Source organism: Penicillium paradoxum, assembly GCF_028828445.1.
Source record: "Penicillium paradoxum strain IBT 22861 chromosome Unknown utg000007l_segment0_segment0, whole genome shotgun sequence".
NCBI classification, from domain to species: domain Eukaryota; kingdom Fungi; phylum Ascomycota; class Eurotiomycetes; order Eurotiales; family Aspergillaceae; genus Penicillium; species Penicillium paradoxum.
In genome coordinates, this window is record NW_026643185.1 from 3422589 (window position 1) to 3450584 (window position 27996).

General features: G+C 49.1%; 8 protein-coding genes across 8 annotated transcripts; 4 read left to right on the forward strand and 4 right to left on the reverse strand.

The window, feature by feature from the left end:
- Window positions 1-111: 111 nt before the first annotated feature.
- On the reverse strand, window positions 112-1493 carry N7457_008800 (uncharacterized protein; the record flags this gene model as incomplete). The annotated part of the gene is made up of 3 exons (XM_057179843.1): window positions 112-618; window positions 726-1031; window positions 1095-1493. 3 exons carry the CDS (start codon window positions 1491-1493, stop codon window positions 112-114), a joined length of 1212 nt encoding a protein of 403 aa, XP_057028229.1.
- Window positions 1494-1909: 416 nt separating this feature from the next.
- Window positions 1910-4003, reverse strand: N7457_008801 (T6SS phospholipase effector Tle1-like catalytic domain-containing protein; the record flags this gene model as incomplete). Its single annotated transcript, XM_057179844.1, has 2 exons — window positions 1910-3162; window positions 3244-4003. 2 exons carry the CDS (start codon window positions 4001-4003, stop codon window positions 1910-1912), a joined length of 2013 nt encoding a protein of 670 aa, XP_057028230.1.
- A 677-nt stretch (window positions 4004-4680) lies between these two features.
- Window positions 4681-6048, reverse strand: N7457_008802 (uncharacterized protein; the record flags this gene model as incomplete). The annotated part of the gene is made up of 5 exons (XM_057179845.1): window positions 4681-5087; window positions 5157-5202; window positions 5273-5662; window positions 5725-5832; window positions 5887-6048. 5 exons carry the CDS (start codon window positions 6046-6048, stop codon window positions 4681-4683), a joined length of 1113 nt encoding a protein of 370 aa, XP_057028231.1.
- A 2243-nt stretch (window positions 6049-8291) lies between these two features.
- Window positions 8292-10255, forward strand: N7457_008803 (uncharacterized protein; the record flags this gene model as incomplete). The annotated part of the gene is made up of 3 exons (XM_057179846.1): window positions 8292-8333; window positions 8412-8534; window positions 8627-10255. Coding segments are annotated over 3 exons (1794 nt in total), but the record flags the coding sequence as incomplete, so codon positions are not given.
- Window positions 10256-11166: 911 nt separating this feature from the next.
- N7457_008804 (aminotransferase-like domain-containing protein) lies at window positions 11167-13245 on the forward strand (the record flags this gene model as incomplete). Its single annotated transcript, XM_057179847.1, has 8 exons — window positions 11167-11337; window positions 11426-11462; window positions 11564-11595; window positions 11650-11692; window positions 11747-11914; window positions 11970-12046; window positions 12100-12924; window positions 12988-13245. 8 exons carry the CDS (start codon window positions 11167-11169, stop codon window positions 13243-13245), a joined length of 1611 nt encoding a protein of 536 aa, XP_057028233.1.
- Window positions 13246-13679: 434 nt separating this feature from the next.
- Window positions 13680-23415, reverse strand: N7457_008805 (uncharacterized protein; the record flags this gene model as incomplete). The annotated part of the gene is made up of 3 exons (XM_057179848.1): window positions 13680-22178; window positions 22218-23268; window positions 23360-23415. The coding sequence occupies 3 exons, from the start codon at window positions 23413-23415 to the stop codon at window positions 13680-13682; spliced, it is 9606 nt and encodes a 3201-aa protein (XP_057028234.1).
- A 342-nt stretch (window positions 23416-23757) lies between these two features.
- N7457_008806 (OSTA/TMEM184 family protein) lies at window positions 23758-25911 on the forward strand (the record flags this gene model as incomplete). The annotated part of the gene is made up of 7 exons (XM_057179849.1): window positions 23758-23858; window positions 23943-23960; window positions 24012-24065; window positions 24130-24217; window positions 24276-25298; window positions 25355-25710; window positions 25782-25911. The coding sequence occupies 7 exons, from the start codon at window positions 23758-23760 to the stop codon at window positions 25909-25911; spliced, it is 1770 nt and encodes a 589-aa protein (XP_057028235.1).
- A 595-nt stretch (window positions 25912-26506) lies between these two features.
- N7457_008807 (uncharacterized protein) lies at window positions 26507-27974 on the forward strand (the record flags this gene model as incomplete). Its single annotated transcript, XM_057179850.1, has 2 exons — window positions 26507-26621; window positions 26683-27974. The coding sequence occupies 2 exons, from the start codon at window positions 26507-26509 to the stop codon at window positions 27972-27974; spliced, it is 1407 nt and encodes a 468-aa protein (XP_057028236.1).
- Window positions 27975-27996: the final 22 nt, after the last annotated feature.

Consider the following 27996-nt stretch of genomic DNA (forward strand, 5'->3'; position numbering starts at 1 on the left):
GCTCGTGTCGAGGTAAGACCATATAAGGTGTTAATAGATGCTCCTGGTCGGTGTCTGGTGCATCGCCGGTTGTATGGGGTTGAATAGTTGTATCTAGCTAGTTGTTAGGGATTATCCTGAATAAGTGAAGCTGTACATACTGAGATGACGGCTGACGGCCTTAGTGCGTGTTTCATTGCCTTTTGGGTGAATGCGGTTATTAACTCTCCAGGCTTCGTGGTTGAGATCCACATCGTAACTTGGAGACGTGGTAGTATGCTCGGCAAGGACTCCATTTCCATCAGCTAGTGGAATGCCATCGCTCTGTTCCCCATGGCATGGTATCGGAGCATTCGCCGCCGGAGAGTTCAAGAGTGAGAACGGCGGCTTGAGAGGCTTTCCCCACGACAGCAAAGCAGCATCATAGAAAGAATCAACAATTGGGCCCTCAATATGAGCCAGCATCTCGAGGTTATCATTGTCTTGGATATTACTGCTTTGTATGAGAGCTATGCGTCGATCAATAACGGTGAACTTTGCATGAAAGGTTCCGAAGACAGGCCGATGGAAGTTGATAACCTGGAGATCGACATTGGGGATCTCGCTCGCTGCAGGTAGCTTTACTTTTCCGTCGATGTACTGTTCCTCGTGGACTCTTAGTCTGTTGTCCCATGCCTGATGATCTATTAGAACGATGTCCGAGAATGTGTGTTCTACATAGATAGTGCGTAAATCAGGTCACTTACTTGACGGGGATCTCCTCGATCATAGATCATCTTCATGACTACTTTCTGCCCCCTCTGCCCGGCTCGTTTTGAGAGTTCGCGGATGGCATTGGTCACTAATGTCGATGCGTCCGAGTGAATCCAGAAATTGGTCCCTAGGAAGACTTCGCTTTCGGCGCGCGCAATGCAATTTGCTAAATGGCGACAAAGATCGGGTAACGGTGCGACAATTGTCAGTGGGACAACGCCTGTGCTCCCCAACAGCTTGGGTGATACAACCCCCGATTTTGGGTTCTTCTCTAGAGAACACAAGGCATCATGGTATACCTGGCAGGCATATATATGTTAAGTTCCTCTCGAAATTCCTGTATCGATCCAAACTTCACTCACTTTTAAGAAAAGATCACTGGTTTCCGTAGAGCCGAACTGCCCGCAAGCGCGAGCCTTCTGTAACTCATCTAATGTATCCCATTTCGACAATTTGTCATCGTGTAAGTCTTCTACACTGTCTTTCTTACGGGTTTGACCCTCAACAAGCTTGTGAAAGACCTTCTGTGGACATTGTGACGGGTCACACGCTAATTCCGAGGTCACTGTCGGGCCCTGGCATAGATTGTACACCTTGCGCGGTACCATAGTGCACAAAGCTCGATTAGGACTCCGGGGTTGTCGAATAGTCAATATAACACCTACAACGAAAAAGGTCCCGGCAGCTGCAAATAGTTTGACAGCCTCAACAACATTCAAGATCGATCCAGCCAGGTCCCACGGGTGGAATATACCATCCATCGAGATGACGTAGCCGCTTGGCTCGGGTCCTAGGGTTGCAACTTTCTGGGTTTTTTGGGGGATTTCAGAAGAACAACTGGGTCTCAATGGAGATACTGCATCGCAATGGAGTCAATTAATTGTGGTGCCTTCAGGTCTCCCTCCTTTTCTCTGGTCATTCAGGTCTTGGATTTCTTGGAACCCAGCCCTATGACGTCGGGTGCATTCTCCCCACAAACCAGGTGCGTACATCTATCTTTACTGGGCTAAATTAAGGAACTAGGTGAAATACATTGAATTATGCCTTGGGATAATCGAAATACATGTGTTGAACGCCGTTCAAAATATGCAAAAATACATCAACTGTGTACATGGGCGTTGATCAAATGACACCTCTCCCTATTGTTTCTCTTCATTCTGGACCAGCATGACAACTCTCATGGCGTAATCACGGTCTGCTTGTATGAAATTGCCGAGGTGTTCAACTGGAACCCCTTAGCCTCAAAGCACGTAGATTGGAAACCACTCTGTCGAAAGCTCTCTGATCTAAAGCATATTTCTTGCACGCTCTCGTGTTCAGGCTCAGTGGATTCAGATGATTCGATTCCGAGGTCGATATCTGCGACTCCCCAGACAGATCGGCGAGCTGTCTTAATACCGGTCTTCAGGTATAGGTCCAGTTCGTCGATATAGTCATATGCAGCCTTGCTAGTGATAGCCAGCCTCTCATATGAATCTACACCTCCGAGGCGCCACTCGGGTAAAGTCTTGCAGCCCAGGCCATCGCCTACATCATAAACATGAGTAGGATGACCCTTCTCGTCAACTGCCTCCCGGCGATTGAATCTGACACCAGGTCCAATCGGCGTGTAGTCCTTGAGCTGCTTTTGTCTGAACCCGACCACCGGATGAACGTACTCAAAAGACTCCCCGAGTGCGTTTCCATCTTTATCAAAAGAGTCATAGCGCCCGGGAGTGCGCGGCGTCGATCCGTTCAGATAATAGAACGGGGTAAAGCTGTCTTGCATATGGCCTGTTCCCCAGCCATAGGTTCGATGTGTGCCCCTGCGCGTAGCAGAAGTTGTGGGACGTCTGAAGGCCGAGATTATGAATGCAGCCTTGCGCTGAACCCATGATCCCCAGGAATTATCGTTATTTGAAGTTTCGGCGAGCTTGGAAATATAATATTCCCACGCTTCTCTCTCCTGGAGAACATATTCTTCGTTGAGCGACAGGTAGGGTCTGATCTGGTCCAACATCCATGCGAAGGTGATGTTAGACATTTCTTCCATGTCACCTTCATTTCGCAGGGAATCGTCGGACCCTCCACCGATATTAATGTGATAGCCGGGGAACCACACCTGTCTCAGTGTTCGGGGGTGTGCCTGATGCCGGCGATCGTCTTCCAATTTTATTAACTTTCGACTCTCCTCGTTTAACTCTTTAGCGATCTCGTTGAGCTTTCGTGCTGCGTTATTGACGTCTTCATCACTGGCATTGCCACTGTCTTTGAGGCGGATTGCCTTTTGCAACAGATCGTCCCATTCTTGGGCCTTCGCTCTGACCATTTTCTTTTGACGTTCTACCTGATCTGGAGTCACATTTCCAAGCTTCTGGAGGTACCACAGGGTAGGTGAAAAGGCATTCCGGTGTTCATCGAGGGCCAAAGCTTGAAATGCGTGTTTGATATCTGAGGGCCCGTTGGTCAGTCATCAAATCATCATATCCCAACAGCAAAGCACGGAGGAAAGAAAGGGTTCCGGTTGCTTACTTGGTGAGAGTCCAACAATGTCGCGTGCACTCCTATCAGACCACCACAGGCACGACGATAGTTTTACTCCTAGCACCTCGGGCATTCCAATGGCGCCGACGGTATCAAAGACACCCACAACCTCCACGTTCCTTGACCCCTCTTGGGCCCAATCACCCGAAGGGCGCTTCTCAAACACAAAACAGTCGCCTCCAGCACCCTGATTCTCGTCGGCCTTTCCATTCATCCATTCAAACCAGATATCACTGCAATAGAACCGTTCGCCGGGTTTATTCTTCTTATACATCTTCCAGAGATTCGGAAATTGGTTCAGATCCTGTTTTCTGCAGATACCAATGTCCGAGATCAGACCAGCGATGGCACGGGCCGTGAACGCACCCCTCGAGAAACCGAAACACATGATTTGATCGCCGGGGTTGTAGTTTAGGACACAGAAGTTATATGCTTCGATGACATTTCCCTCCAGGCCCTGGCCAATGGCGCCTTCGATTTGCTTGCCCAGAGCACCGGAGGTCGTACCAATTCCCGAATCATACCAGACTATCTGCTGCCACTGGTTCCCTTCATCGTCGGTTCCAACTCCATTTAGAGCGCGGCAAAGGCGCGTCACATTGGAGGCGACGTTCTTCTTGCCTGAGACGGCGGATTGCCAAGTTCCATCGCAGCAAATGATGATACGTTTCCGGCAGGGATGGATTTTTGCATCCTTCGGTCTTCGAAATATGTGTGATAAGTCGTGGTTCTCGTAACATAAGCTCATCTTTATAAAAGTACAATGGATACAAGATCCTATGGGGAGGGCTGTTGGGATTAGAATCGAGTCTTGCCGGTGGATATGACTATCTTTATATAAATGTGATTTACACCCATTTTTGAGCCATTACTATTAATGTCGCATAAGCAGAGTTGGTCTCCGGGGCTGCATCATCTTACTTGTCATCTGCATGCATGCGACTATGGTGTCTAGCGTTGGGATACGAACGCTCACCGCCACGGTCGGGGGAAGCTAAACCTATTCCGCGTCGCCCAGAGCCCTCATCACCCGTGTTCTATTCAGCTGCTGTAGGCCTTGAGGCTCTTGGCGGAATCAGCTCCTCACGACCGTTACCAGACCAATCATCATGCAAGTTTGTCAGGTTACGTGTCCTCGGGCGCATAAGCCCCGCCGGGTCGGCCTCATCGCCACGATGCAGGGGCACGCAACAAAGCGGCCCGACCGTATGCTTTGTCGGTGATGCCGCATGAGAAACGACAAACAGGGCTGAATCCTGGATGTCATTGTGTCAGAATCCGGGGTATCCAGGCTAGCCGGATCGGGGGAACTCAGCCCTGGACGCCATTATGTTCAACCACCTGGACATATGTAGTTTGTGGATATGCTAAAGCTCTAAATCAGTGGATTCATCTTTCTTTTTATCGATATGAAATTCATATATCTCATTGCTGACGCTCCATCACTGTTCGTACAAAGGTCTGTTCTATTTTAACATGATTTGGCGAAGGTCTCGGACTTAGCTCAGGGTTCAAAGCTTCCTGGCTACTGGTCGTCCTGAGCTCTTTTTTCCGAGGCGGAGAAGCTGTAATGACTGTGCTGGTGTTTTCGTTGGGATCAATATCAGGACGCCAGTATTTCGTGGTTCTCGATCCTCCCATGGCCTCACTTTGCAAGCTGTACAATGGGTATGACTTGCGATATTTCCCTTCGCTGCCTGGCGTATTACGTCTGTAATCCGAAACTTCGTCTAGAAGCCAGCGGAACAGGGGCCGAAGGGTAATGAGACTACCTGCCGTGATTCCGAGACCAGTCTCGATCACAGACCAGATGGCGATTTGGTAGGTGGAGTCTAGACGCTGTTAGTACGGCACGGAGGTAGTTGTTTGGTGGCCGACGTACAAAGGAAATCCGCATCAACATAGAAATGTAGGTATGGGAACCGACAGGCTACTGCCACACTTGCACTGGTAAATGAAAGTTAGCAATGTTTTCTTTATCAGACTGGCTTGGTGAATGGGCAAAAGTCACGCACACTGCCCCCAGGCCAAGGATTCCTCCGACTGCAAACTTCGTCCGGGTATTCATTTGCAATTGCCAGACCAGCAAGGCCGGTAGTGTACCAAGTCCTAGATCGCACACTATAGTCACTGCACTGTAAAAATATAGAATTTTCACAACTATGCCCATGGATATACAAGTTCCGGTGCTGGTTCCGTCCACACGTGTCCAGAAATAGGAAACGGGGTTGCAGATCAAGATAACTACAAGCCATAGCATGGCTCCAACAACAATGACAGTCGCGGTAATGCTCCAGAGTATCACTCGGTGATACTTATTCACGGCTAGTCGGAGGAGCGCGAGGGCAATTGATATTTTGGCAATTGTGGATGACCATATGTAGAGTATTTGGGCCAGCCACCACCACTACAGAGAACAGTTAGCAGTGAGCGGGTCACAATCTTGTATGTAGTATAAGTAACGCATACCAGAAGGGCTTTCTGGTAGATCTCCATATTCGGAAATTCATCGAACCTGTGTCCGATCCCATGCATCGATCCTATTATGAGGAAAGCATTCAAACATATAAACAATGCCTAAATTCCAATTAGGGTTATGGTCACAGCGATATCTCATATGTGGAACTATACCAATGCAGCAACCATTAAGATATCATCCCACCCAAAGGCGTGGAGAATATTGACTCGCACAAAACATCGCAATAAAACCGTTAGGGTGGAGATTGACATCATCACAATGCATACAACGAAGATGGCCAAACTGTGGCCCTCGAGGGGCATTGCGGATCCCATTTTGACGACACGGCTTTAGTCTTTGAACGGCCAGTCCTTTGTTGATTATTGTCGTCCAGTTCGCATCTTCCCGGTCCTTCTGAGCAAACGAGAAAAGAAAAGAGCGGCTGATAGGAGACAAGGAAAACAAAAGGACCAAGAAAAGGAACGGACAAAACAGACCAGGAAAATAAATTGTGTTAGACGCCATGTACAGGAATCCCGGCATCATATAGCTTTGAGATTAAACCCAATCCCCGGACACTCGCAAGCGAGCGATCCAGTCAAGTAGCCAGAACAGTGGAGAAATTGTAAAAATCATCTGGAATAGCCAGCGCCTAGATTGATAGAGGCACGGGCGCAAGTAGCGTCGCATGGGGAGGCAGGGCCCCCTTAAGCCCATTCGAAAACCAAACCCGTGCCAAGGACCAGTTCGAGTCTCATCGCGATGGACTGGTTCGTAGTTCCAGAATTGGGGACACAGATGATTTGTGGGCCAATCATGATAGACGTGGCTTTCCTAAATCCCCTAAACTAGCGAAATGAGCACCCGCTGGTTTGGGATCTTTTCGCCGAGATCGTGTTGAGGCAATCTAAAGCGGGTTCCATTCCCAGATCGCCTCTTCTCGAAAGTGGCATTATTGTTTCAGCACCACGCCAGCCCGTACAAAGCTATCTGAATGCCTCATTTTAAGATAGAGTCTGTGTCAGGTACAGTGCCACTTTGACTGTGGAGTATCATAAATTTAGATCTCCTGGGATGGTTCTTTGGGAAAATTTCCAGACTAGTACAATATAATATACACTAACTACCTACATACAGGCAGGACAGCCCAGGCATGAGTCTCCACTGCCCCACTATATACACTAGTAAGCTATTTCACGTCAGTACATATGTTCTTATATGAGCGCACTAGGATAAGATCTGGGCTAGTATTGGTATTACAGGGAAGCTAGCCTCTAAATATTCTCGAGCTGTCCTAGCACTGTACGGAGGAGGCATCCATGGATATGATTCCTGGGCTCGGGACAGGCACGGAGTACATTAATATACATTCTTTTAACTCCGTTAATGCCCCTGCATCGCAGTCCCCATATTTGGATACTAAGAAAATCCACTGCGACATTAACAGATTACATACCTAGGCAGTGACTGGCCATCATAAATTGTGTAGTGGATAAGCAGTGGAGTGAACTGGGCTGACCGACGGAGTACAACCCACTGAGTACTCCATACAACGTACGATGTACTCTGTAGCTGTGTTGGAACTACGAGTTCAAAGTACAACTGTACCATCTACGTATCTAGGGGCCATCTCAGATCTGTATCCCACAACTGGCCGTAGGATTTGAGGTCTATGTATCATGATAATCATTTTGGTGTCAAAATTTCACAGTTCAATACCTAAATATAGGGTGTTGATATAAAACCCCCTTTTGGATAATAAGACCCGTCGTTGGTTTCGAACTTCCACACGAGCTTTGTCTTGATTTATATGTGCCATTCCTGGCCCAGGGGGTTTGCTGCTTCCTTGACGTGCCAGTCGTTAATCTTTTGGTACTTGTCTCCGTCTTTGGGGCAACAGGCTAAGTCGGTCTGATATAGATCGTTTGTAGCTTTTTTCAGCCATGTCCTTGCTCCTTACTTGGCTTGTTTTTTGGGCTCCTCCTAAGAAGCATCCGCTCTCCTTCGCATTGCGAGAGGCATTTTGATGATAGCTTGCTTTTCTATAGCATATATTGAATGTAGCAGATGTAGAAGAAGTAAGAATAAGGCAATAAGATAAGATTGTCTGTATTCTAAGATTTGGCTGGTCTGGACTAGATATCATGTGAAGTAGAAAAAGTGGTAGAGAAGGTTTCTGCCTGAAAGTTCAGGGAATTAGAATAACAATCCTCTTAAGATATCATCCGTGATCGTTCTCTGTGTTGTAATACTGTTCTGGGTATGATTTTCACAATCTATCATAGCCAAGACTTGGATTCTTCAGTAGAGGCAGTCGGTCTTGCTTCGAGGACCCCCACGCCTCCGCATCGGAGTTTACGCCGAGCTTCTACTTCCGAGCTCCTGTATCAACAACTTACAACCCCTCCTTGCATTTATTATCTTCTCTTCTCTTTACATTCTCTGATTGTTCCTCAGACATCCTTCAACTAGTTCATTTCTAGCTGTCTAGCTTGTCATATGTTTATAGAGCCCAACCATGCAAGTATGATCTGTCATACAAACTATGGACATCATTCTTTGCTAACATATAACTAGGGGTTACACGGCCTCCTTTGCATTCTTTGAAGCCCTCTGGGAGGTATGGAACCTTGGCCTCTTTTACCTATTCTCCAGCGTCTCGAACGTGGAAATCTAACCTCGGTCTTTATCTCCATAGGGCGGTGTCAGCCATGTTTTTGTCAATCTGGGATCCGACCACCCCTCCATCCTCGAGGCTATGGTGAAAGGCCAAAAAGAGAAGAGGGATCAATTCCCTACGATAATCACCTGTCCCAATGAGGTACGTCAACAATTGCATCATGCGACCCACTACACAACAATTCGGGTAGAGTCGGTGTGCAACAGCAGCTCATGATTAGATGTATTCTTCAGATGGTGGCAATGTCCATGGCCGATGGGTATGCCCGATTGACCGGGAAGCCACAGGCGGTAATTGTCCACGTCGATGTGGGCACGCAGGGACTCGGAGCAGCAGTCCACAACGCCTCATGTGGGCGTGCCCCAGTTTTGATCTTCGCCGGTCTGTCGCCTTACACAATTGAGGGTGAGATGCGAGGTTCGCGCACCGAATATATTCACTGGATTCAAGATGTACCAGACCAGAAGCAGATTGTCTCCCAGTATTGCCGATACACTGGGGAGATCAAGTCTGGCAAGAATGTCAAGCAGATCGTCAATCGGGCTTTGCAATTTGCAACAAGTGACCCACAGGGACCCGTGTACTTGCTTGGAGCGCGGGAAGTTATGGAAGAGGATATCGAGCCCTACCAGCTGAATCAAACAGTCTGGGGCCCCGTGGCCCCAGCTGCTTTGCCAATCTCTGGTGTTGAAATGATCGCATCGGAGCTTGCGGCCGCCAAGAACCCTCTTATTATTACTGGATATTCTGGTCGAAAGTCCCAGGCTGTGACTGAGCTGGTCGCTTTGGCAAACAGCTTCAAGGGAGTTCGTGTGCTCGACACCGGTGGTAGCGATATGTGCTTTCCTGCTGACCACCCGGGATGGTTGGGATTAAGATATCCAGGGCATGAATTGGTTCGAACGTCCGACTTGATTCTTGTGATTGACTGCGATGTTCCATGGGTACCTACACAGTTTAAGCCATCCGCATCAGCCAAGATCATCCACATCGATGTCGATCCTTTGAAGCAACAGATCCCGGTCTTCTACATCCACTCGATGGCTACATTCCGCGCCGACTCTTCTACCGCCCTCAAGCAGATCAATGATTATGTTGCTTCCCAGGAATCTTTGCAGCAATTCATTGGCTCCAAGGAGAATATTACCATGGGAAAACTCCGGGACGAGGAGTATTCGAAGCGTCGGCGCGAGATCACCGAATTGGCCGTAGTCCCGGAAGGCGGCGATGGCGCAAATCTGAACATCAATTATCTCATGTCTCAGGTCCGCCAGGGGGTTCCGATCGATACCATCTGGGCGATTGAGTCCGTGACAATGACCCACTTCGTGGCGGATCAAGTCTCAGCGACCATACCTAATTCGTGGATCAACTGCGGCGGTGGTGGTCTAGGATGGTCTGGTGGCGGCGCACTTGGTATCAAGCTTGCCAGTGACGAACAACATGGAGGACGTGGAAAGGGGAAATTCGTCTGTCAAGTTGTTGGTGACGGAACATTCCTATTCTCGGTACCTGGATCCGTGTACTGGATCGCCCGCCGCTATGGTATCCCTGTTTTGACTATTGTGCTGAACAATAAGGGCTGGAATGCCCCTCGAAGAAGCATGTTGCTTGTTCATCCTGAGGGTGATGGCGCCCGTGCTACCAATGAAGAACTTAACATCTCCTTTGCGCCTACACCGGACTATGCAGGTATCGCTAAGGCTGCAGCAGGTGGTGAGATGTGGGCTGGACGAGCTTCGACTGTTGCTGAACTCGCTGAAAAACTTCCGGATGCTATTAAGAGTGTTCTAAGTGGAAAGGGAGCGGTGCTCGAAGCACAGCTTGATGGAACCACTGGTAAGTATGTGGAGAGTCCTTGAGAGTGAGAAAGTTAGATAGCATATTAGAGTTGCTAAGAGAAGGTCTTATGCCTAAATATTATTCCTAGACTAGTTCAACTCCAATCACGTAGAAGATAGTAAATCATAGATTGTTTGATAGATCTCATACCGCTGTTTTATTTGAAAGACTATTTTCAATTTCAACTACTGTTTTATATATATGTCTCTCTCTTGATTATTTATCACAAGCGAGCCTCTCCAATGGCAGAGAGACTTTTAGCCTCTTCTATTGAATGTTAGGATTTTCCGTTGATCTGATAGTTGCGGCCCCGTTGGGTTATCAAAATCGATTCTGAATTACTCCGGCTCCGGTCCTAACCTTTTTTTTATTTTATTGTTGGTATTAGGGTACAATCACTACATAGCCTTGTTCTCTTCTTTTTTGTAGCTTCTTTCCGATCAGTGTTTTAAAGAGATGGAGATGATATTACTATCTCCGGGACCGGCACTTAATTACTTCATTATAAATCAAGCTCCCCCTTTGACAGCTCTAGACCAAACCAGAAAATAGAAACCAAGTACGGAGGAGCTGGCTGCGTATAGCTATTGACCTCAGAACGGAGAAAGGATAGTGTATCGCTGGAGGTTGGAGTAGATATTGCGTAACTATCTGCAATGAGTCATGTGGCTCGGAGAAAGCTCTCAGCGGGCTGGAGGGAGCAGTTCCGCTCCGCTTTCGCCGAGTCTCTTCGCCTCTTTGGAATACCTTCTATTTCTCCAATTCCTTGGATTCTGCCCTTTAAATAACTGGCAGATCTGCTTCCACAGAATCCTAATCGCAGGCTAATATCCCTACAAACCCATAACACCAAAAACCACTCCGCATAACCCCGCATCCGTACCCCTCCGATCCCGGCACCTCGCATTAACACCATTGCCGCTTGATCACAATGAGTCCGCCAGCACCCCTGGATGTCAACCTGGTTGGCGTCTCCGATACGTCGGCTGTTCCTATTCCAGAACCCTTGACTGTCAATGGCGTGCCAGCATGGAGACAGAAGGTGGCAAAGATCCCCACTGGTGTAGCTGCGGCATGCAGCAGTGATATGTTTAAGAGCCCGGTATGATATTTCTAAATTAACAAATGTGCAAGCGAGGTGACTCGTTGCAGAATGTAGTATGCTAATGTATTATCGGGCACGCTATTAGATTTGCTATACCAAGCCCAAGGCCAAGCGGTTCGAGCGTGAGTTTGCTATTCACTCTTGGCGGAAATATTCCTGGAATATACCGAAGGACTTCATAACTATTGGATCTACTCCCACTGACACTCTTGACTTCTTTCAGACCGATTTTCACTGGAAGCCAAGTCTCGCAAGGTTTGTCCTCGGTCATCTAGAAGGTGAACCCCATTGTTGCTAATTCAACTGTAGGCTTCTACCTTGAAGAACGCTGCTCGTTACCTGAACACTCCAGGTAATATTACATCTTCTCGTTTTCATTCATAACCTGGCTAATTGCGATCTGAAGGTCTTATCTCGCTCGGTGGTGGATTGCCTTCGCCTGAGTACTTCCCCTTTGAGAGTTTTGATATCAAGGTCCCCACTCCCCCCGGGTTCTCCCCGGAAGCCACCAAGAAGTCAGGCACAGTTCTCCATGCTGGAAAGCATGATATCCAAGAAGGAACCAGTACTTACGGTGAGTTCTCCCTCACCTCCATCTCACAATAAATATGACTGATTCAAGTGTTCAGATCTGGAGATTGCCCTTAACTACGGACAAGCCACTGGAGCTGCGCCATTGCTTCGTTTTGTTACCGAGCACACCGAAGTGGGTTCATAATGCCCGGACTTGCATTTCTCTACAGGAACTGACCAAATCAGATCATCCACAGCCCTCCTTACTCTGACTGGCAATGTACTTTGACCGCCGGCAGCACCTATGCTTGGGACACTGCCCTCCGAGTGCTCTGTGAGCGCGGAGACTACATTCTCATGGAAGAATACACCTTCGCCAGCGCCGCAGAGACTGCTTTCCCCCTAGGATTGAAGGTCGCGGGCATCCCCATGGACGGCCAAGGTCTCCTCCCCGAGGCAATGGACAACATCCTCAGCAACTGGGACGTTGCTGCCCGAGGTGCGCGCAAGCCCCACGTCCTGTACACCATTCCAACAGGACAGAACCCCACCGGCGCCACCCAGTCTGCAGAACGCCGCCGCGCCGTATACAAGGTTGCGCAGAAGCATGATATCATCATCGTCGAGGACGAGCCCTACTACTTCCTGCAGATGCAGCCCTACGCTGGACAGGACGCCTCGCCTGTCCCTCCCCCATCGAACCACGAGGAGTTCATCAAGTCCCTCGTTCCCTCGTTCTTGAGCATGGATGTCGATGGCCGTGTCGTCCGCCTCGAGTCTTTCTCTAAGGTTATTTCCCCCGGTTCCCGGGTCGGTTGGATCGTAGCATCCGAGCAGATTCTCGAACGTTTCATCCGCAACTTCGAGGTTTCTTCACAGAACCCTAGCGGCATTGCCCAGATAGCGCTTTTCAAGCTCCTCGATGAACACTGGGGCCACCCCGGGTACCTGGATTGGCTGATCAACCTGCGCATGTCGTACACCGCTCGTCGCGACTCTCTTGTTCACGCTTGCGAGAAGCACCTGCCCCGCGAAATCGCTCACTGGGAAGCCCCCGCGGCTGGCATGTTCGTAAGTTTTTCTCGCCTTGCTGTTCCACCTTTGATCTCAGAAAAATACTAATCTATTCACTAGCACTGGATCGATGTTGACTGGCGCAAGCACCCTGGCGTCGCCGCTGGCAAGACTCACGCCGCCATCGAAGAGGAAATCTTCCTGTCCGCCGTCAACGCAGGTGTTCTTCTTTCTCGCGGCAGTTGGTTCAAGCCTGACCACGACACTGTCGAGGAGAAGATGTTTTTCCGTGCGACCTTCGCAGCTGCCTCGTCCGAGAAGATCGACGAGGCTATCTCTCGCTTCGCTTCGTCTCTGCGCACTCAGTTTGGTCTGTAAATTGGTCCTACGTATGTCTACGATTTTGACGAATCTCTTTGATCATAGAGAGGATGCAGCAGCTTGTTTAGTCTTGCGGTTTTAGAAGGTAGGTAGTAGATATTGCGGTTCCCAAAAAGGACGTTTTATCGTCCTGTTCCAGATGAATATATTGCATTCTCTGTTTTGATTCTCTCAGATCATCCCTAAAGCCGTCAGGTCATTTGTACATCTTATATCTAGATTCAAGCCAAAAGAAAACATATTTATGATTAATGATGCAATATAATAATGTACAACGACGATGGTGGTATCGGGCAATAGGAGAACAAGCGAAAGATAATGTCAGAAGAAAAAACAAAAAAAGAAAAAGAAAAAGAAAAAGACTCCACCGAAAGAACCCAAGAGAAATAATCTATCCAAAAACAGAAGGGATACAGCGAAAAAGACAGACATCACGATCCTAGAATCTTGCCATAAGCATCCTCCACCTCCTTCGCAATCTCCAGCAACGTGACAATAATAATCTGGTGCGTCACATTCGGCAGCTTATCACGCTGCAATCCAATCCACTCCAACGGCGGCGTAGCCTCACCCATATCCCGCAACTGCGGCGTTTCAATAATAGGCGGTTCAAGCGCAGTATAGGTGTACTTGGACTGGGGCACATTGACAACCGCAGTTATCTTTTCCTGCTGCTCAGAGCTAGCACCGCCACCCTCAACACTGCTACCGGGCCCACCAGTGATGCGCACCGCGGATGGCGGCAAGGGCTTGCCAAGTCGTGAGGCGAGCGCCCGTGAATGCGTCTCCCACATATCGCGGATGAAGCTGATGCGCGAGTAATTCCAGCCGACATCGACCTTGCCCTCGAACGTGCTGCGGAAGATGTAGTCGATCTGGTGAGTGCCTGGTGCCTGCCAGGTCTCCATGCCTGCGACAAGTCGGGGCACTTTGAGGATTGTTCCGCCGCGGGATGCTGCGGCTCGCTCAGCGATTTCGTCCACTGAAAGCTCGTCTAGTTGGGCGGAGGTTGGCCGCGTGATCCCAGATAGAGCCACACGTAACTGGCCAAGTGTCAAGCCTAGAGCGCTGTGGATTTTGTTGCCTTCGAGTGAGACGGAGAACCGGGCATCGGCGTCATGGGCTTCTACTTTGAAGATTTGGTTGTCAAAGAAAGAGCTCGGGAATGCTCCCAGATTGACGTGGCGGATGTTCACGACGACTCCGGTGTGGAGCGAAATGGGCGCTTTCTGGGGGTGATCGTCGTCATCATTTGCCAATTCCTTAGTGCCGACGCTGGGGCGCTCTGCGAGAACTGCAGACTTCCGACGGAGGTACCGCTCTACCTCGCGGAGGGATGTTTTGTAGGCTGTTTGGACATCTTGGATCAAGCGGCCCCAAGCCTGGAATAGTGCCAATGCTTGTGATGCTGTTAAAGATGTGCAGAATACTTGAACTTTGTCGCCTTCCAGGATACTGAAGAGACGCTGGCTCTGCGCGCCGGATGTGTCTCGAACATTGTACATCAGGAAGTTGAACATGGCAATCTGGGCTACCAGGAAGGGTTGATAATCGAATGATATCTTCGCTTGAAGGTGATCGAAAGCAATCGTGGCTTGAATTAATGGCGTGTGTCTCGCCTTGTGGGAGTCTTTGGGCCATTCAATGGATGTGTGAATTTTCAGTTTTCCGAGTTCGACGAGTCCGCTCATGCGGCCCTTACTCTCGATCGCAACTGAACTGAAATTGATGCACATGTTCTGCTCATTATCAGACGTCTTGCTGGTGGAAACCCATAGGTCAACGATGGCAAACTGCGCCTTTCCTAGGGTTGAGCCTAGATCAAGTTGCATCTCGAGCTTCTCAATTGCGATAGTGGTGTTCCAAGGGAATGCTGATGCCGAAGTAACCTGTTGATATCGCTGCACAATGTAGGGTTGCGTTTCAGACGGCTCGGGCTGTACAGTATCACTCGAGCTGGTTTCATTGTCGGACGGAAGCCAGATCTCTTTGAAAAGCATCGAGTCTTGGACTTGCTTGGCATTCACTGCGACCTTCATTGGGCTGACTCGCAAAATAGCTGACATTCCGTTCATCCGGCCGAGATGCTTACTATTCATCAACGAGAGCACCATGGACTTGACCTCGAAGCTTGCGGTTGATTCGTTGGAGTACACATGCTTTACAGAGGCTTCCAAGCCATTGAAAGCCAAGGAAAGAGCGAGGAATCTGCCCTGTTCTTCAGATAGAACCGTGTTAACAGTCACGTATACGCTCTCGAATCGTGCAGTGGCTGCGACCCTTGCGATAGGCTGGCAGCTCAGGCTAAACTCCTGCTTGCAGAACAACAAGCCCACGTTTACCTTGCATCGACCAAGAATACTGGTTGGATCGTCGGCACCAAATGGCTTTTCCTGCATCAATTTCTGAGACTGTAATTTCGCCGCTGTAGATGGTCTCCGAAGTTGGCCCTGCTGATTCCCCATAATCTCCTTGACCGTGGCAGTCATTTGCTTGATGAGAGGTACAAGAGTTGGATACAATGTGTTCGTAGAGGGGTCAACCTTTAACTCTGCATTGAGCGCGGGATCATCGGTACCGTTGTCCTCGAACTGAACTTTGAGCGCCACCCCGGGCGCACGGAGGGTTGCGGTGGTCGCTGCATCTCCTTGCAAATATTGGCCATATTTCGCGTCAGAGAGGCGAGTGCCTTGCCATGTTGCCGCTAACAACGTTTGATGATCATGACCGAGTTTGCCCTGAAGCGTGGCAGTCGCACCTGCAAAGTCCACATCAATGAGAAGAGATCTCAATCGCCTGTTGCCAAAGAGACTACGATCTTTGTTGGCGTTGGCATTTTCAGGGGATTCTGCCCTGGTTGCCCAGAGGGCCTTGCCTTCACGAAGCGCCTCGCTTGCAGTACCAATCGAGTCCCGTATCATGCTAGCCGGAATGATGAACTCAGATGTGGCACGTATATCAAGAGATTTACCAGCTGCTTGGAAAGCAAGCCACACCTCCTTCCCTTTGGAGGAATATGCCACATTGAAGACCAGCTCTGGCATGAGGGCTGAATTGAGCGAGCGCTTTTCTCTGTCCGCCCCGAATGGAACCATCTGAAGTTGCATGTTTTCGATTCGAAGCTTGGCTGCATTCTTCTTTTTATTTGAGAGTTCGACTTGTTGGATTGATAATACCAAATCCTCGGGCTGTCGACCAGACTTGTTATGCATCGTGGCCATGTTCCAAGCAACTTCAATGGCTCGGAATTGCAGTGAATAAAGGGCATTGAGGAATGTCTCTGGAGTAGAATCATCGTTGACGTGGATTTCAGGGCCATCGGCCGCCCCATCATTTGTATTACAGTGGCCACCATGTCTGAGTTCCCTAAGACGTTTGACTTCGTGGGAAAGGTCTAGCGTCTTAATGCGCTCTTGTGTATAGACAGCAATATCAACCACGAGGGCTGCTGTCTCAGGGAACAGTTCAACGTCAAACCTGTCGCTAGTGAAATGGTATGCTCTGGTAATCTCCCCATTTTCGCGGCTTGCAGAGGTTCCCTGAAGCTTTACTCCAGCACTGAAGCCACCATATGAGCGACTCCTAGTCTTCTCTTGTCTTCGAAGCTCAAAGCTAATTTGAGAGGCATCGATGTTGAACTCAGGATACTCCATGGCGTAGCCCTGGTCTAATCCATTGTGAAGTCGCATTCGCATCATCCCAAGGCTGAAGATCATCTCCGCAGAGTAATCCTTGCCGTTGAGGCCAGGTGCAATGGCATGAATTTCGAACCCTGCCATCGTGAAGCGGGCTTTGTAGAGGATCTCCTGGCTATCTGACGTTGGCTTAGGTTTTGGTAAGGCCTTTTCTGGGGGTAACACATTTTCCAAGTGGGACTGAAGAACATCCACGTTCTGCTTGAGATCTGAGATCAAATGGGACACATCAGGTCCTGTCAAAACAGCAAGAAGGCTGCGCACAGCACTGGCTTCTAAACGGATGAGTTCAATCGTGACATCAACTTCCACTTCCTTGCGATCCGATAAGAGGTTCGCGACAATTCGCCCGTTTGCGGGCGGTATTTCCAATATCGATAAAACTTGGAAACTTTCGTCCTCGCCTGATACGAACATATGCGAATTCTTCTTCACATCGAAGTCCACCTCAATCTTGGAAGCCTCTGCGGGCATGACGGACATGCGAGCCACTTCACCTGAGACAACGTAGGTCAAAGATGGCAGAAGGCTGAATGTCAACTGGTAATCTTCCAAGAACATTGCTGCATGGAAAGTGTTGCGGGTTGATTTGATCGGCGCAAGCCTGGAATCAGATTCCTGTTTTGGAATTTTGACACTATCCACAAGATCCCGGATGTATCTGACCTCATCCGCGATAAGTCTGTCTGCTATATGCGCTAAGCTGACAGGGTCTTCTTTGATGTCATAGCGAAGCTTCCTACAGGAAGCAGCGAGTTTCCAGTTGTGTCTGCATTCACTGGCATCTTCTTCCGACACAAGCGACAAGTACATGTATGGGTCAGCAATTCTTGACAACGTCAAGGTTATAGATTGACTTTGAAGCTCGGTTGAGCAGCCTTCAGCATTAAACAATAAAGCGAGGTCTTCGTGATTTGATCGTCTGGCACCAAACGACTTATGGACGATCGATCCTCGGAAGGCTTTCGCTACCAGAGCAAGCTTGATATTGATGCCGTCAAGAGTGATGGACCCAAAATCAGTGCCAAATACTACCTGCAGCTCAGTCGGGGTCTGCTCCAGCGTATTGTCGCTAGGGACATGACCGGGCGAGGATTTGAGTGTAACATTTGACATGACCTTGATCACTCCTTCAACAAGGTCTAAAATTTCCCAACGTAGCCTTAGGGCTGCTGATCCACAATAAGACTGCAATGTAATCAGTTTCTTGCTCTGTTCGCCGTCATCTCCAGGCGAGTCAGGAATGAAGGATGCAACTGTTGACAAGTTTCCTATGATTAAATCACTTTCTCTCGGACCAGGATCCATAGAGAATCGGAATGTTTGAACAGTTGATGATAAAAATATCGAAGGCTGCGGAGTGTCTCGTTCAGCGGTATATGGCCAAACATGGCGCATAACATAGCTTTTCGCTACATGTGCCAGATCCCAAGCTCGCCAACGGTCAAACCCAGACAACACGGCCTTTTTTGCATCCGATGGCAGAGGAAGATCGTCACCGAAGCAGTTCTGCTCCAAATCACGCTTGTGCTGGAGAGGTAAGCTATTATAGATCTTGCGGATGCGTGAGATGATCTTCCACGAGTCATGCTGTCGCAGGTGAGTGGAAGCAATCCTGAGGATATAAGATATACGAGCAAGGAATATTGGATCCGGTATGTTGGCGGCTGATTGAGTGAGAGAGTAGATAAGGTACTGTAGGCGCCTCTCGTTAGAGGCTGAAAGTTGCTGAAAAGATGAGGCGACAGAATCAAACATAGTCGTGGCTCGACGAACGAGAAATGCGAGACGTTCCACAGACTTTGCTGATGTGATTGTACTGAATGTTCGCATCTGGAAATTAGAGCGGACGTTGGGCGACGTAACGAGCCAGAAGTTCATATCTTCCAAGTGAGAGTTGAACATGGCTTTCTCGTGGAAAGCATCCACTCGACTGCCCTCGACGGAAATAGAGACGTGATCTGCCGCGGCATGAACTGTCACATCTTGTTTGAGACCTTCAAGCAGATCGTCTTTTTGACGTTGAACCTTTCTCCGGAACTCAGTCCTTAGACGACGGATTTCGATACTGTATTCATCTCGGAACTCGATTGCTTTGTTGTTGGGGGCCTCGGACAAGTCAACAAGTCGTAATTGAATGGCCGGAATTCGAAGAGCAACAGCTGTTGAAATCTTCGGTTGGCTCATGGCCTTGTCATAACCAACAATGTCTGATATCACATCTTTCTGAAGGGAATCGATGATTTGCGTAGGGTGTTTCGGTCCCAAGCCATCTAACAAGGCAGCTAGACTCAAGAGGAACTTTGGTGTGCAATATCCTCGAATACCAAGGGGAAGATCGCAGGCCAGATTTGTGTAACTTGTTTGATCGTCATCAAATGTGAGAAACACGGACTTTTGATTCATTGCAGGGTCATCATTCATTATGTCGTCTTCGTCCACAAATGGCAACGGAAGCTCGGATGTATCCAGACGAAGCTTATAGTACGAGAACTGTGGCATTATCCACGGATTTGCGTCTCGCATCATAGATGACAAGAATGTGCCTGACCGAGATCCGGGGTCTGTTCCATCTCTCGAACGGTTCGTCTTCGAAACAGACCAGGTTGATTCCCTAGCGGGGGAAAACGGTCGTGATCTGGAAACTGGATTTGAGGCTGCTCTAGTGCTGTTGGCAGTGTGTCTCCGGACACTCTTCAAACTTGATGTTTCTGACTGGACAAGGAAGCTCTTGGCGCTTCCAGTGGGACGGAGCCCTGAAGCTCCCCGATAGGATGGTATGTTAAACGAGCCGATTTTGCCATGAATGGGTTCAGGCATTGAAGGGATAGCCATAGTGGGAGGGAATATATCATCATTCGGAGGTAGCGTTGAAGTCGGGCCAGTCTCGTCCCAATCGAAAAGCAACCATTGTGCCCTGTGAGTTCGCTGATCGTGAGTTTTAATATGTTCTTGTTGAAGTCGTCGACTTTCAGCAATATCAGATTTACGCAGAGCCATCTTGAGCCCAATTGTGAGTTGGAAAAGACCTATGGGTGCTATCAATTCTCCCGCTAACGCCTTATACCGAGAGACAGATTGGCGATCAACAGCGGCAATTGACATGTCCGGAACGAGAAGACTCATGCGCTTCGAGAACTTGGTGTTTGCCCAGTCGTTGAAATTCACATTCAACGGCTGGGTGCTCAGGATCACAGCTGTTTGATCCAAAAGCACGGAAATATGGATTGAGTCAATCTTGGCTCTCAAGAAAGTCACATCAAATAGAATCTCCGGGAAAAGCGTCGGCAATGCATTTTCTTCGTTGTCAAATGAGAAATCGAAGGTCTTCAAAGAAGAAGCCAAACAGGCCAAGAACTCTGTAGAACATTCTCCAACGATTCTACCGACTTCAAAATCCCAGTTACACACGTAGGTTGGTTCAAGGGGTGGTAGCCCAAACAGACGATGACCGTACACAGAAATTCCATCGATGAACAACTGAGGACCAGAGATAGCGGGTGGGCCATCCAGCTGTGTGGTCTCCAAATCAAGTTTCAGCGGAGCAACAGAAAACTGCAGGTCCATATAGTAGTTGGTGAAGCGTAAATCCACTTCGAGTGAGGCAGCACTAAGTCCCATGCTCTTTGAATCATCGTAGATATCCACAGGAAGCAAAGCACGGGGTTTGTCAACTGTGGCACGCACAAGCACATCCATGTCATTTGACTTCCGGTTTGGATTTATACCTGTGGGGTTTGATGGCGGTTCGCCCGCGTACACCAGCTCTTGATACTCTTCAAGAGTCTTAAAGTGCATCTCCTCTCCAAAATAATTCTCTCTGATTGTCATGAAGCTCTTTATCAAGAATCCAAAGAGGTATAGCCGGGGCGATGTTCCATCAATCTGGAGCACCAGAGTGTCAGTCAACTCCGGGGATGTTGACTGAAAATAGTTATAGGAGCCATCAATGAACAAGCTCTCGAGGGTAGCCATGGACTTTCGTGGCAAAAATTCATGTAGGGTATCCCATAAAGGTGTTTCATAGTCCACGCCGCCATCTTCAAGGTTGAGTTTGAACTCAATAGTGTTTTGTTCAGGTTGGTATTTGTTCAATGGTATCATGACATTGGTCTCTAGGCGCTTACCTTTGATGATGATGAAGCGGTTATCCTCTAGGTCCGAAGGATTGTTGATGATGTTTCGGTCATTGACATTGATGTAAAGTTGAAAGTCGGAGAAATTGAGATCAAGGTTGTAGATGAAAGGTACAAAGGCGTAATAGTCCGAAGGTGGACCTGAAGCCCAGTCACTCACAAGGTCAGTGAGAAGAAATATGTGATCACGTAGGAGGTATAGCTGTAACTCTTGGCCTTCAACTGTAAATTTCCAGGAACGGAGACTATTCCAGGTAAGGGGGTTTGACAGATCGCAAATGACCTGTTGTCGAGGGCATTGCCAGAGTAAGTTATGGTTGATGCTGGACGACAGTCTTGAGTCTCGCAAGTCAATGGAAAGCCTATTGCAAAAGCCTGCGCTCGAGCCCACCATGTCCATGGTATAATTGATGGTGGAATCGGGGGCAACAGAAAGGGAAAGCCAACCGAACGGTCGAATTTCAGGGCCAAGGTAGCCCTTTTCACCCTCCTTAGCCCGTGTCTTCTTCTGGTCATTTGGCTTCTTCGCCCTCGATGCCCCTCCGATGGCATCAGCACGGCCTTTCCACTGCCAATCCTTAGAAGGCTCTCGTGTGGGAATGCACAGTGTCAGTTCCTTGTCAATTTCCACGCGCAATTTGAACGCCGTGCTTTGTCGCAGGACGCCAGGTGCCAGTTTCTCTGTTGGCTCGGCACTTCGATAAAAATTTGGAAAAAAGACGTTTTGCAGGCCAACCCTCTCTCTGTCAGCCCACGGTCCGTAATTTATTGTGCCCCCCTCAATCTTGATGTCGATTCCCCATTCGGGAGCTGGGGCGCAATTGATATTGCAATCGCTTGGTTTAGATCGATCAGTTGAGGTTGGTTGAATGATGACTCGGCCAGGAATATCCCAAAAGTAGGCTACGGTCAGGCTAGGGCTATCCAAGATAGTAGAGAACCGGGCATATTCGACTGAGTTCCATTTCTCATGTTCGTCCTCGCAGTCTTCATCCAGATACCGAGACAGACCGGTCCAGCGGACCTCAGGGAAATCTGTCTGGCTTCTTGGCATGCTATCAGCATGTTTGCTGTTGACATGGAATGACTCAACAGATGTCTGGAAATATGGAACTAGGTCTCGAATGCTGTGCCATACTCTGCGCCTTTGGAATTGATAATTGAAGATAGGTTGCGGCTTTTTCTTCGATTCGGGCTCACTATCTTGCATAGCACCTAGGGCTTGGGCGGTCGCTGACTGATTTTGTTTGAAATCGGGGTTAGGTCGCATCTGAACCACTGGGTTATTGAGTTGGAATGAGAATATTTGACGATACAAATCAAGAGGACCTGAGTTGGAAGCGTCAATGGTACCCGTTGCTGTGTCAAATGTCGTTGTCAAGACAGATCGGGTATATTCATTTCCCATGACAATAGCCCCTTTCTTGCAATCTAGCTTCACTGGTAACAGTTGCAGCATGTTGGATATAGGATCTGATAGTTCTGACTCGCGAATAGCAGATTTTTGCGAGGAATCCCCGCCTCTATCACTCATGCTGCGTTCTGACACGGCTTTCATGGTTGGCAGATGGCTAGGTGTCGGCTGAAAGTCAAAGGCATTGTTGGCATCGGCATGTGCTGCCGTCGCACGAGACTCTGGGGGGTTCAAACTGTCATTGTCTAAATCAACACCCTTGGGAGAGTACCCGAAGCCAGCAAGGATACTGTCATAGGTAGGGGTCCGATTGTAAATAAACCATTCAAGGCCATATGTGTTGATCGTAATCCGGCACGGCAATTCGGTCGTCTTTCCCATGCCACCTTGCTCCCCCACCTTGTTCTCTATACCATCATGCGGGGATGGGCTATGTTCACCCGTCGAGGGATTATTAGAAAGCCCTGTCTTCCGTCGAACCCCCGTCAAATCGTTTCGCTCGATTGTGCGCGTCCAATACCGCCATGTAATGAAACCTCCATGGATAAAGATTGTCTCGTTCACGCCATGATATCGAATGCCCTTGAAGAAGATTCTTCCACCAAGTAAAGAGAACTGGAGTGCATTGATGTCGACATATGCGCGGTAATAATGCCATGTGTATGCTCGGATTGCATAAGAAAGGACGTTCGCGAAGAGTCGATTGAAGTAGAGCAGAAAGAACAGAGCTCTATGCCGAGGATCAGCAGGATTCGGCTGCGTTGGATAACGCAAACTTACAGAATGCAAGAAACAATCAGCTCCAAAAGGAAAAACCTAAATCACCGGTAAGCACAGTTATTGTAATCCAAGTAGCGATTACATACCAATTGAAGCTTGGATCCGGCGTCAGGAAGGTCGATGTCAAGCTTGTACTGGCCATCTCGCCCCGCCAGCCAACATGGACAACGTCAGCGCGACAGAACGCGAATGACGAGCCAAAATGAGCCTCTCAACCATCGACACCAAGCTGGCTGGGTCAAATGTTCTGGAAGTTGCAATCTGAAGACGTTGTTTGGTCAGTCCGAGAGCGGTGTCACGAGAAGATCGTCATCGGACAACACGCCTCCTCATTTCGAGCCATCAATTTCCCAGCTTGATCTGCCCCCCATTTTGGCTTTCGCCACCATGTTTTGCCCTTCTACTGACTCTGCGGAATGAGCTGGCGTAATCCGCAGGCAAAAGGCGGTCTTTGAACCGTGATTGTCCCTAATTCTCAGCAACCATGACGAGCGCCGCCGGTGGAGGAACAGGCTCCAGCCTCGCACGCGCGATTATCATCGTCACTGGCGTTTCCGCCTTGGTTTCCTCGCTCTTATCATTTGTGTGAGTCTTTTCTGTACTGTCTATCATTTTTTATGGGCGCGATTGTTGGAGATCACCAGACTGACATGTTATCGCGAACCGCAGGTCTATATGGTTTCAAACGTACGAGCTTCTAATTCCCTATCTACCGAGCCATGCCTAACCATCCCATAGCAAAAATTACCGGAAACCTCTCCTCCAACGCTATGTGGTGCGGATATTGTTGATGTTAGTATTGGCTTGGGTACTCGCCTAGGGGGCTGGGACAAAGAGCGGTGCTGATCGAGCTTAGGGTCCCAATTTACGCAGTATCATCTTGGACAAGCATCGTGTCGCTAAAGGCGGCTCAGTTTCTAGCTCCAGTTCGCGATATCTATGAAGTACGTAAGATTCTGGCTGGTTATCAGAGCACCTCATATTAACGAGTGGCACTGGCAGGCTTTCACCATCTACACGTTCTTCCAGCTCCTCATCAATTTCCTCGGCGGCGAGCGGGCCGTGATTATCATGGCCCATGGCCGTCCTCCCATCTCTCATGCTTGGCCTCTCAATCACTTCCTCCCAAAGATTGACGTTTCCGATCCCCACACATTCCTCGCTGTCAAACGTGGTATTCTGCAGTACGCTTGGCTGAAGCCCATTTTGGCCCTGGTCTCCATTGTGATGAAGGCGACCGACACATACCAAGAAGGCTATATTGGGATAAGCTCTGGATACCTTTGGACCGGTATAATATACAATGTCAGCGTCACAATCAGTCTCTACTCCCTCGCCATGTTCTGGGTGTGTCTGCACGACGATCTTATGCCATTCCGTCCAGTTCCCAAATTTCTCTGCATCAAGCTTATCATCTTTGCCTCGTACTGGCAAGGATTCTTCCTGTCAATTCTTCAATGGCTGGGAGCACTTGGCAGCGTCGCTGGGTACACACCCAACAACCTCGCGGCAGCGATTCAGGACAGTCTCATCTGTTTTGAAATGCCAATCTTTGCTATGGCTCACTGGTATGCATTTTCCTGGCATGACTATGCAGACCCAACCATCTCAGCTGCACGCTTGCCCGTGAAATACGCGCTGCGCGACGCATTTGGTGTCCGGGATTTGGTTGAAGACACCAAACTCACTCTTCGCGGAGAGAATTATGAATACCGACTCTTCGATTCGGGTGACAATATCATCCCACATTTGGAGTCAGGGTCGCGAGTGAAGCGAGTAATGGATGGCATGAGATATGAACGGGGAGGCAAAGCAAAATACTGGATCCCCAAGCCAGGTGAAGCTAACAGCCGTACGCCTCTACTAAGCGGCGAGTTTAGTGAACGTGGCACAAGGAATGAACGGGTCAGCCAAACCTCAAGAGAAAGATTCCGATCTTACAGTGACGTTGATGAAACTGCAATGGACGACGAAGACGAACGGCTCTTTCTGAATGCTCGCGCGCTAGAATTCGGAGACTGGAACGTAAGTTGATGCTAATTTAGTGGGTTCGGTATGATTGAGATGCTGACTGCGCATAGTATCCGGTAGTTACGGCCAACGAGGTGCCAAGCGACCAACGACTACCGCCGTCGCGGAGATATCAAGATTCAAACCGAGGAGCACGTATCAAAAAGGCCCGCAGGCACAAGAAAAGTCGCGCGTCAGATGGCGAAAGTAGGCGGAGCCCCAAACCAAGCTCTGACAAACCTGGCCCCAGCTCGGTGACACCTGGTCCCTTGCAGCGAACCGTCAGCTCCACTAGCTCCAGCGGCACGCGGCGCAGCCAGCTAGTTGATCTTGTGGTGGAGAATACAGAGGCCGAGGAAGAAGATCGAGCTCGGGCACAGAGAGAGTATGGCTCTGCATGGGCGGAGCCTGAAACTCGGCGATTCTCGTAAGTTGCCGAATAATTGGCCGATAGAAGGTGCTATAGCAGAGTTATTAACCTCGAATCCCAATTTTTAGAAGACCTTCCGGACAGCCAATTGAAGAGGAGGCTGAAGCTGATCCTGCGACACCGCCAGAATCTAACAAAGATGATCGGTCCAAGTGGGCCTATGACGGTTTGGAGCAGGATAATGTATGGGGCACATAGCGTCCTATAGCGATTTATGCCTGTTACGAGTCCTGGATTATGATCATTTACCCCATGTTCCTCATTTCCTTTATTACAATCTCGGTTTGATATTCTACCCTATGTTCTGTACATATTGTGTCTTAAATTACACCATGAAGCAATATGCAAAACATTTTGAAACTTCAAATGGAAAAATCTCCTTCAATCTCTGTAAGCGCCCAACTTCTCATCACGCTCTCCAGAAGTACTTGGCAGGGTTGCTCAATAATAAGCAGAGATGTGACAACTCCACTGGGCGCCAACGAATGGCAGTCTCTCATTAGCTCCGTCCCCGGCGATCAAAGGTCCTAATGCGCTGGCACTGAGAAGGGTTTCTTTTCTGGGTATAGTTCTTGGCCATTAGTGGCGCCACGATAATGTGTACCTGGACGAATATGGTAAGATGGTCATGTCCGGCCTGCCGGGCTTATAGGAGGGGATGTTCCCATCCCGTCCAAGGAGGGGTTGATCTGTGCAACTGGTTTGTCCGTTCATTTCCTTTGTTTCTTGCTCTCTTTTGGTTTTCTGTTCTCTTACCTTGAAGGTGATGGATTAAGCTCTTGCGCTGGTCGCCATGACGCTGGCTTTGGAGAAAGCAGGGTCGTCATTCACTGGCTGGATACGATCGTGCTTCCCATGTATAGACTTGGAGGATGGCAGCCAGCCCAATCGACCAGCTGGAAACCGCGGTATGTGTACTACTCTGCACTGAAGACATGATCGCCTTCTGATAGACGATATACATCGCAGGTGTCGAACGGGAAATGAAAGTATGCCATACTCAACCGCATCTTGTCCCACCCATGAAACTGGTGGTATATGATGACCTACCCAGTCCAAGTATCCATCAATCTCGGAATTCGCTGTCATCGTGGTTCAACGATGGCCGACACTTAGCATCGCGAGCCTCTAATCGGGCAAGCTTGTCCTTGAAAAGATCGTCAACAACCCCGTTGAAGATCAGCGCACCCTCGGACTTTCGCAGAGTACAATCGTTCCATGACCATCCAGCACAGTCCTTCCACTATCCTCCAGCTCCGACATATCATCCCCTGGATCTTCGAATCCATCAATCAGGCAGTCGATTGTCCGACCTACCTTCCTTCGAAACATTTCAACTGTACGAGAGCCGCCAGCGCAAGACGCCACCAGTGCCCCCTCGTGCCCTCACCACCTCAACACGCATTCGAGAGCGACATCACTCGAAGGCATCTGTAGTATCTCGCAAGCCAGTTGGGTCCCAGAAACGCCGATCACTGGGAAACCTAGAGCCTGTCCTCGTCGAAGAACCAGTTCGCATTACTAGCTCTCTCGTTCCGCATTTCTCCAAGCTCAACCCCTTCGAGGTATCTGTCGCGGGTACTCGAGCAGCATCTCCCATCCACGGCAGGTCAAAATCAGAAGGCAATCAATTAACACTGAACACGCCATGGCCGACCGACGTAAGCATCAGTCAGCCCTGGGGGAAAGAACCCCGGACTCCTGTCTCGAAGACCCTGCACACAGAATCGCCAGATACATCCCCATCCGAGTATTCGGGGAAGTATAAAGACAGTCCTTCGTCGGCCAGCTCACGCACGACGTCATCACAAATCTCATTACACCGTCCTTCTGTCCCAGTCTCTGAGGACCGAAACGGAATCGACCCCGTTTCCAATTCTGCTTCCAATCGTGTAACCCAATGGATGTTCCCTACATCTACCAAGTCCGTTTCGCCCCCAAAACAAATTTCTGTGCCCCGCGCGAACGGGTTCAACTGGGAGCGCGCCCGCACACTGAGCGGCACTACTGTTGCATCCAATAGCACAACCATCGCCGGTAGCCCCCGAGCACGGAACAACAGTTCAATCTCGAGTGCATATTCCAGCGCCATGACCCCACGCACTTCATTCCAGGTTGCCTCGACTGCCCCAGAAAAAGATCTAGACGTTGGTGTCTGCTACCCGACTATCTTTGAGGGCCAGCAGCACCATAATTTCTCCGCGTATCAGGACAACCGAAATATGCAGTATCACGAGTCTGGAATCGGGGTGGCATTCTGAGTTCTTTGACGTCCTACGGCTT